This window comes from Cajanus cajan, chromosome 6, assembly GCF_000230855.2.
Source record: "Cajanus cajan strain Asha chromosome 6, NIPB_CcT2T_4, whole genome shotgun sequence".
Classification (NCBI taxonomy): domain Eukaryota; kingdom Viridiplantae; phylum Streptophyta; class Magnoliopsida; order Fabales; family Fabaceae; genus Cajanus; species Cajanus cajan.
The window spans coordinates 6,729,690-6,738,718 of NC_138522.1; the positions used below are offsets into that span (position 1 = coordinate 6,729,690).

Genomic DNA, 9,029 nt, shown 5'->3' on the forward strand with positions numbered 1-9,029 from the left:
ACTTTAAAAAATCCTTATCCAATATCACTATTGCAGTTGCTTTTCGAAGAAAAAAAACCCTCATCCATTATCCAATATCACTATTGCAATTGCTTTTCGAAGAAAAAAAACCCTCATCCATTATCCAATTTTACTATTTTATAATTTCTTTGAAACCAGTTTCATAATTTAAAAGAGATAAAAAAAAGAGCTAGACAAATCTTTTTTTTTTATATTTTTTATAAATAGGTAGTATCGGAAAAATATATAATAAAATAATTATTTTTATGAAAAATGTTCTAAAGATATAGCTAAAACACTTATAACTACATGCATGAAAAATTTATTTTTAAGTTTATTCCTGAGCCCTAAGTTTACTGGTCATGCAAGTTATTAATTTTTTATAAACAAAAAATCTTAAATAAATATTAAGCCCGAAGAAATCATTATCCCGAAGAATCATATCTTGAGTTGAGATCATACTATCCATACACCTCAGACTGAGCCCTGCCGAAAGCAAAAATGGCTATTCTGATACTTTTCTTCTGCTTCGTTACTTTCCTTGTGTTTATGGTTAAGCTAAGAGGAAGAAACAAGTTAAATCTGCCTCCATCGCCACCCAAGTTTCCCATAATTGGGAACCTCCATCAACTAGGAACACTCCCACACCGCTCCTTCCACGCACTCGCAAACAAATATGGCCCTCTTATGATGCTTCAACTTGGCCAAGTTCCAACCCTAGTGGTCTCATCAGCTGACGTGGCCAAAGAAATAGTGAGAACGCACGATGTTGTTTTCTCCAACCGCCCACAACGTACGGCTCCTAAGATCTTTCTTTACGGATGCAACGATGTGGGGTTTGCGCCCTACGGCGAAGAGTGGCGACAGAAGAAGAAGACCTGCGTGGTTGAGCTTTTCAGCGCCAAAAAGGTGCGCTCCTTTGGTTCCGTGAGGCAAGAGGTTGTTGCGGAGTTGGTGGAAGGCATACGCGAAGCGTGTGGCGGTGAAAAGGCGCGTGTGAATCTGAGTGAGATGCTGATTGCGACTGCAAACAACATCGTGTCTAGATGCGTACTTGGAGTGAAGTGTGATGATGCAAAGGGTGGTTCCTTTGGAGTGCTTGGGAGAAAGGTTGTGGGCCACTTCTCCGCTTTCAGCGTCGGTGATTTCTTCCCCTCGTTGGCTTGGGTTGATTCTCTCACTGGCCTGCTTCCGGAAATGAAGGCCACCTTTGCTGAAATAGATGCTTTCTTTGAAGAGTTGATTAACGAATACGAGAGCACAAAAACCAATAACGATGAGTCCGATGCTATGGACTTTGTGCGGACACTGCTTCACCTTCAAGAGAGTGGAAGGCTTGATTTCCAGCTCAACCGAGATACCCTCAAAGCAATCCTAGTGGTGTGTGTTTCTCTCTCTCTCTCTAATCATACAAAACACACACCTCTTTTAACTTACATTCATTTATCTTTTACAAGTCCTAAGTTAGTAAGTTAGGGCTATAACTTTTTTAAAATTTACCTAAGTGATAACTCACTCTAACTAAAATACAAGTTTATTAACATGCACTCACACTTAACAAGTTATAACTTTTAATCTAATAATTTTTATAACACGGGCACACATTACTATAACAAAATTTTTATATTGGTTTAAATAAACATTTTATATTAATTGTGCAACCATTATACATACAGTAATTATGGAATGTTAGCCTTTTTCATTTTGCTTAATGAAATCACTTCAAAAAAAATAATTATGTTAGTTGCTATAAGATCTAACATAAAAGATGTACCTTTGTATGCAAGTTATGTGCATAACTAATGTTGCATCTTTCTTCGTCAAATAAGTTCATTATTGATATAAGAAGTAACATTTTTTTTATCAATTGTGGACATAATCAACATAAAAAGGTGGATTTTTTAAAATTGATAATTTATTTTATGACTTTTCCTCCTTATAATACCATCAAACAAGTCCAGACAATTTATGTTACCAAAGGTTGATTACCAGCAACCATAAATTCAAAATGAAAGGTTAATTAAAAAATCCTATATAAGGAAGAAACAAATGACTCTAAGAGTGACTTTTGGTAAAGTTACTTCACTCGATAAATCATGGTGTATGTTGAATTTCAACGATTCAACCATTAAATTAAAAGTTCTTAATACACACATTAAGTCTACAAAATTCTCAAAATTTTGAAAAATGTTTGATACTTTATTTCGTTAATTTAAATTGATAGATAAATATAAAAATATTTTATATATTGATTTGAATTTATATAATGAAGTATTATATGATTTTCAAATTTTTAAAAAATTTGTAGACTTGATATATACATTAAGAACTTTTAATTTAATGGTTGAATCGTTGAAATTCAATATACACCATGAGTTATCGAGTAGAGTAACTTTATCAAAAGTTATTCTTGGAATCATTTGATCTCACTAATATATATAAAGAGTGAGTCACTTATTCTAATAGTAAGTCTTGATCACCATCAACCATAAATTCAAATGGAAGGATGAAATTAAAAGATCCAGTTAAAAATTCATTGTCACCTATCACTTGTCACTTATTATCGATGATAGTAATAGCGCTAGGGACAACTATGGTCACAATAACAATAATGTTGGCTCATCATCACTAATATCATTACTACCACCACCATTGTCTCCCACTATTGTTGACATCACTTTCAATGAATGTGCATTTTCACTACCAGCTATCATTGTCATTGTAAACACCACTAGTATAAAAAGGGTCTTTTACGTCGGCTATTTTTAGGCTTTTACGTCAGAAAAGGCTCCAACGTTCAGAGACGACGTAAATTTACGTCAGATATGCCTATGCCCAACGTAAAAATGGGCCTGAGATTTTACGTCGGACCACACCATGTCCGACGTAAAATCTGGCATTTTTAAATTTTTTTTTTTAATTTTTGATATACCCAATATAAAACCTACATATATAAACCAGGCAGTCCAGAATACAAATTCAAATTATATTTCAAAATTGAATGACAAAAAGAATAATATATAAATCTTAAAAAACATAAATTATGACAATGTAAATCCTATTATCCTAAAAAAGCTATAAACATATGTTTGTCAATCCTATCAAACTAGAAACATAATATCTAACTAACTAAACTTAGAAATCTAACTATTGTATACTTTGAAGAAAAAAAGTTGCCAATTGTTCTCTTATCTTGATGATCTCATCTTCGAGTAATGGAGATGGATCTTGAAAGACCTGAAACATTAATTTAAGTGTCATTAATATGCAATGTTAATTATCGTAAAGGTAAATATACTTAAATAAATTTTGATATGAATTACCTGCACCCAAGAATCAGTAATACTCGCAGAAACTATGACTCTCATCCAATACATGATGTAATAGCCATATTCAAATGAGTCTTGTTGCTTATTACACTAAAATGAGAAACAAATAACTATTATTTCCAAAGTCAATAAATTTAAATATTATTGCCTGTATTAATTAATTTGCTAACCTTAGGATATATGAAGTGCAATGTCTTTCATGATCTGCTTCTTCCACTTAAAATATTAACTCTAGACACGATTCTAATTAATTGAAATAAAAACAGATGTTAGCGAATATATATAATTACAGTTTTAAAACATAATGAAAAATTTTAGTTACCCTTGTAATTGGCATTTAATTTCGTGGCTTGGTTTTCGATGTAGTGAACAAAACCACACCACGGTGTATTCCATAGGAATGATTGCCATTAACTGCCAATGGGACCTACATTGTATGACAAACAAATTAGTTATAAAATTACCATGATTAAAAAACCAATTAAAAAACTAACCCCTCAACGTATGGAGCCATGTATATATCTCTTCCTGATTCACTCATCCATGTTTGCATATATTGTTGGATGTGGACCTGAGTGTTTCCTGATTTTTGGATGGATTGAGGCTCAATAAATCCATATATTTGTGCTTGTGCTTGCTCCACACTCAATTTGTCCATGTACCTAACACAAATAATTATTATAAGTTAAATGTAATTATTGTAAATTTAGACTCATAAAAGAAAATATAACTTACACGGCCCACAGCTGTATGATAAATATATTTAACATGGAATTTCCCTCAACAATCACTAATGCATCAGGCAGGGATATGTATAGTGGAACATCAGAGCTATCAACTCCAAAAACTCTAATGTCCCACTGCAATTGAATTGGATTCTTCTTTAATCGTGGTAATATGGTTAGAAGCTTAGATATGGGATCATCCTCAGCTTCTGCGATATTAGCATGATCAACATGAGGTTCTATCATAACCTCCTTACCACAATTGATAAAATCCTAAAGAAATAATCAAAATTAGTTAAACAATAATAGAATTATAAAAATATAAAAGAGCAATAATAGAATTACCTTTGCTCGTGCTGAAAGCGGCATGACCAAACGTTTTGGCCAAGCTAAGAATGTGCCGGTTGCCTGCCCCACTAGCAGCATCTTGAACTTGGTCAACCACAACCCGTGTCCAGTCTGGCTGTAGAGGGACACCATGGATGATTGAGCCACCCTCAAATACTCGGCCAATAGCCACTAACCGTGGGGGGTCATCCTCAACATATAACTCACACTGGTTTGGTACATCAGTGTGAGTCTGTTCCGATGAGGGATCTGGAGCAGCACAACTCCCTTTAGTGCTGACTCGAACACAATCATTAGCAACTACAGTCTATTGCTGAGAACGAGCCAAAAGTTCAAACTTCTGTTCAAACTCTTCTCGAATATTCTTCAATTTCTCTTCAAACTGCATCTCCATTCTCTGCATAGTCTCTTGACTGCAAGGGTCAATAGTTCTCTTCGATGATCGTGCACCAAAGAAATCTCGGTGGCTCCAAGAACCACCAACACCACGCACACGGCCTGCGTGCTCTGGCCTTCCTATGGCCGTTGTGAGGATATCATCCCGACCATGGGAAACAAATGACCCCTGGGTGGTCTGCTCAAATAAACCCTCCTGCAACATATTAACAATAAGTATACCCTCAACTACACTTATGAATTAAATGAGTTGAAATGAAGAGTCTTAGTTTGTATATTTTTACTTACTATTTTATCAGCAACGACCCTTGCAGACTCAGAAGTCATTTGCCCATCTGATTTTATCTGGGCTGCTATCCACATCTCATGGCAGGGAGGTGACTCCACACGATCAGCAGACTCAACCCCTGCTGTCTCTACCCTAGCCTTCATCATTTTCTTTTTTTTTTTAATTCATATCCCCCTCTTGACAATAGATGGGATGCATCATTCTTTCTCTGTCGTTCTTGGGCAGCTATTCTTTTGGCCTGCAATAATACAAAAAAGAAAATGAGATTAATTAAAATATGATTAAGTATTTGTGTCAACGTAAGAGTTATCAATAACTAACCTGCCAAGAAGGGTCCAATCGAGTGGCACAAAATTGCATCCACTCCTCATCAGTGATCTGGTACTTTAGACAGGGAGTCTCATTTTGTCGCTCTCCAAATACATATTCCCGTGTCAAGAAAGTCTTGAAGTCTCTCCACCTGGTGGCAAAGGCAGATAACATCTTCCTCCTCATGACCTCAGTGTTGGGAATGTCAAAATTTTGCTATGAAAATAACAACAAATAATGAATAATGTATTTAAGTTATATAATATTGAAGGGATGTGAAAGTATATACCTGAATATCCTGCCACATGAGGTTCTTGTCAGCCTCCTGAACATCATCCCATGATGAAATGATAATAGAAACATACCGTCGAGATAGGACTCCCAAATAGCTCTTAAACTTGGCAGTATTTGGGCCTGACGCCTTGTCAGAACAAGGATCCACCTCAACTGGTGTCCTTTCCTTGGCAATGCGTCCAGCTCTCAACCCAGACAATCAGGTGATAGATCTACCTTCCCTCCTTCCACTGCCAGACCCTGAATCCTCCATAATCCTGAAAAAATTAAACTCTCATTATTAAAACAACGAATTAACTGAATAGACAAATAAAGTAAAAAAGATAATAACAATATAGCAACAAAATAAATAATAAAAAAACAAATATAAAGCTAATGCCATTAAAATTAAAATCAAATATGTGAAGTGTCTTTTACGAATGAAAAATTTGTTACATACACAACGTTCAGAAAAGTTTATGACAATGCATGAAAATATGTGCCACCCATGACGTAGATTGCTCCTGCACGTGGATGCATCACTTTTTGAATTTTAAAAAATATGACCGTTGCGAGGAGGTTAGTTAAACACAACAATGTCATTTTGTTTGCACATTGAATGTTTCAGTTCAATCGTATTGAGTGTCGATTTTTGTAGCAACAACTTGTGGTTGTGTTGTGCCACTGGAATTTGAGTTGATTGTTCGAGGAAAAGGTAAGTTGGTATAATATTTGTGTCACTGTTGATTGAATGCTTTCTTCAATCTATGTCATTTCCTGGTTGTCGAGGTAAACTAAAGGTCAATGCCTAAAAAAGTCTGTCTTTAATGCAGCTGGAACGGCCCGTACTGAAACCAGAACGGGCCGTTCTAGATCAACAATTTACAAAACAAAAAAGTTAAGCAGAACGGCCCGTTCTGCTTGCAGAATGGCCCATTCTGTTTGCAGAACAACCCGTACTGCTTGCAGAACGACCCGTATTGCTTGCAGAACGGCCTGTTCCATATGAACAAATAACAAAAAATAAACAAAAAATTTGCGTAGACAAGAAACTAACCTCAAACGTGTAATGTGCAGACTCTTAGAGACTTAGAAACGTGCAATGTGGAAACAAAGGCACTTGGAGACTTAGAGAATAAGAGAAGAAGTAATAGTTTTCGTAAACAATGGGACATGCGGGAATGAGAAATGGAACGTTGGGCATTTTAGGGGGAAATTTACGTCGGACAAGGGGGGTCCGACGTAAATTAGTCTCTCTATATTTACGAAACTGCCACCGTATTTTTACAACGTCGGGTTTTCCAGTTTCCGACATAAATGAGGTGACGTAGTAGCCCTTTTTTGCACTAGTGCACCATTCTTTCATCTAAAAATACTATTGTTGGTGATGATAGTAACGACATATTATCATTGTCATCGCCATCACTATTACCACCAGTGACAAAAATAGTGTACCATTCTCATGATTGTTAATGGTGGTGGTATTTCCAGTGATGATACTAACACCTCCATTTATGTGAATTTTTAAATGAATCTTTTAATTTAAACCTTCCATTTGAATTTAAAAATTGAGATTAATCATTTTCATTCTCACTTAAGGAATTCATTATCATATGCTAACCAATAGCGTACCATTGTAGATAATAAATTAATTTCATATATAGAATTAATCTATTAAAAAAAAGGTGTATGAATATATAACTCCAACTTGTATATTAATTTCAGGACATGATAATTGGTGGAAGTGATACTACTTCAACAACTTTGGAATGGGCTTTTGCAGAGCTCCTTAAGAATCCAAATACCATGAAGAAAGCTCAAGAAGAGGTGAGAAGAGTTGTGGGAATCAATTCCATAGTGGATGAAAATTGTGTGAATCAAATGAACTACTTAAAATGTGTAGTCAAAGAAACTATGAGATTACATCCACCTGTTCCATTTTTGGTTGCTCGAAAGTCATCATCTAGTGTGAAATTAAAAGGATATGATATTCCCTCCAAAACAATGGTATTTATCAACACATGGGCAATCCATAGGGATCTTGAACAATGGGACAACCCTGAAGAATTCATTCCTGAAAGATTTGAAATTAGCCAAGTTGATCTAAAAGGACAAGATTTTCAATTCATCCCGTTTGGTAGTGGGAGAAGGATATGTCCAGCAATTTCATTTGGACTAGCTTCAATTGAGTATGTTCTTGCTAATCTTCTATATTGGTTCCAGTGGAAGATGCCCGATATTGGTATATTGATGCAAAATATTGACATGACTGAGGTGAATGGAATCACTGTTAGGAAGAAAGTACCGCTTCATCTTGAACCAAAAACATATGACATGATTATGTGATGTTATTTGCTAATATCGAACATGGTTTACTCATGCTAGATTGATATGATACAACAATAACACATTGTATAACTTGAGTACAATGTCAAATGATTGTCAATTTCACCTAGTAGGATAAGGATTTTGTTGTTGGTCTCTAGGATATTGTGTCACTTTCGTTCTATTGAATAAGTCGTCTCACTCTCATTCTTTTATATCATGTTGTGCAAGATATTGATAAAATTTGGAATGGAGTGTAATCTATAAATAAAATGTATGTTTTTACTAGAATGTAATTTTTGAATAGTTTCTTTTTTGGTGATTGATTTATACTTTTCCTTCTTTTCAAAGTTTATTTAATATCATTATACAAGTGATATACCTTTGGGTCTAGTGTGTAATCTACTAAAGATTTATTTTTGTTTCTCAATGATACGACAAGTTTTGCTCGTGAATTTATGTTTTCAATAATCATGTGACACCTTCTACACCTCTAGCTAAACATATAATAAACAATAAAATAGTTTAAAAATAAAATATTTTCATTAAAATAATGAGAATAACTTCAAGTTGATGAGAATTTTGAGACAAGCACACCAAGTCACTATAGTATAGAAATTAAATATGAGTTGTCGAACTTCAGGAACTTGGAAGATACTTATAATTTATGATATCCTAGTAAAAGCTTAAAATAAAAAGATTCACAAATATTATAAACATGATGTTGTTCATATTTCAATATTAGAATTATAAAATATAACAACAAAGCAGTTGTAAAATTGAAAGATAACAGTATGCAAAGCTATTGGAATTGAGTTTCACCAATCTCACCCTTATGTTCTCCTTAGATCATTTATATATGATTTCTATCATCTAATGTTATTGAGTTCATTAAGGTCATTCCAAATCAATTCTTTGTATTTAGAAATTTTAAGGAGTTTAACTCAATAAATGATTCCTCTATTTATCAAATTAGAACCCTTGCATTAAGTTTAAGAACTTGTTCAACTAACAACTCCAAATCTATTCTTAGTC

The 9,029-nt window shown here is 34.4% G+C and overlaps 1 protein-coding gene across 1 annotated transcript; it reads left to right on the forward strand.

The window, feature by feature from the left end:
- Positions 1–421: 421 nt before the first annotated feature.
- Positions 422–8,316, forward strand: LOC109797408 (phenylacetaldehyde oxime monooxygenase CYP71AN24). The gene is made up of 2 exons (XM_020357439.3): positions 422–1,380; positions 7,395–8,316. Exons 1-2 carry the CDS (start codon positions 502–504, stop codon positions 8,013–8,015), a joined length of 1,500 nt encoding a protein of 499 aa, XP_020213028.1. The 5' UTR covers positions 422–501; the 3' UTR covers positions 8,016–8,316.
- Positions 8,317–9,029: the final 713 nt, after the last annotated feature.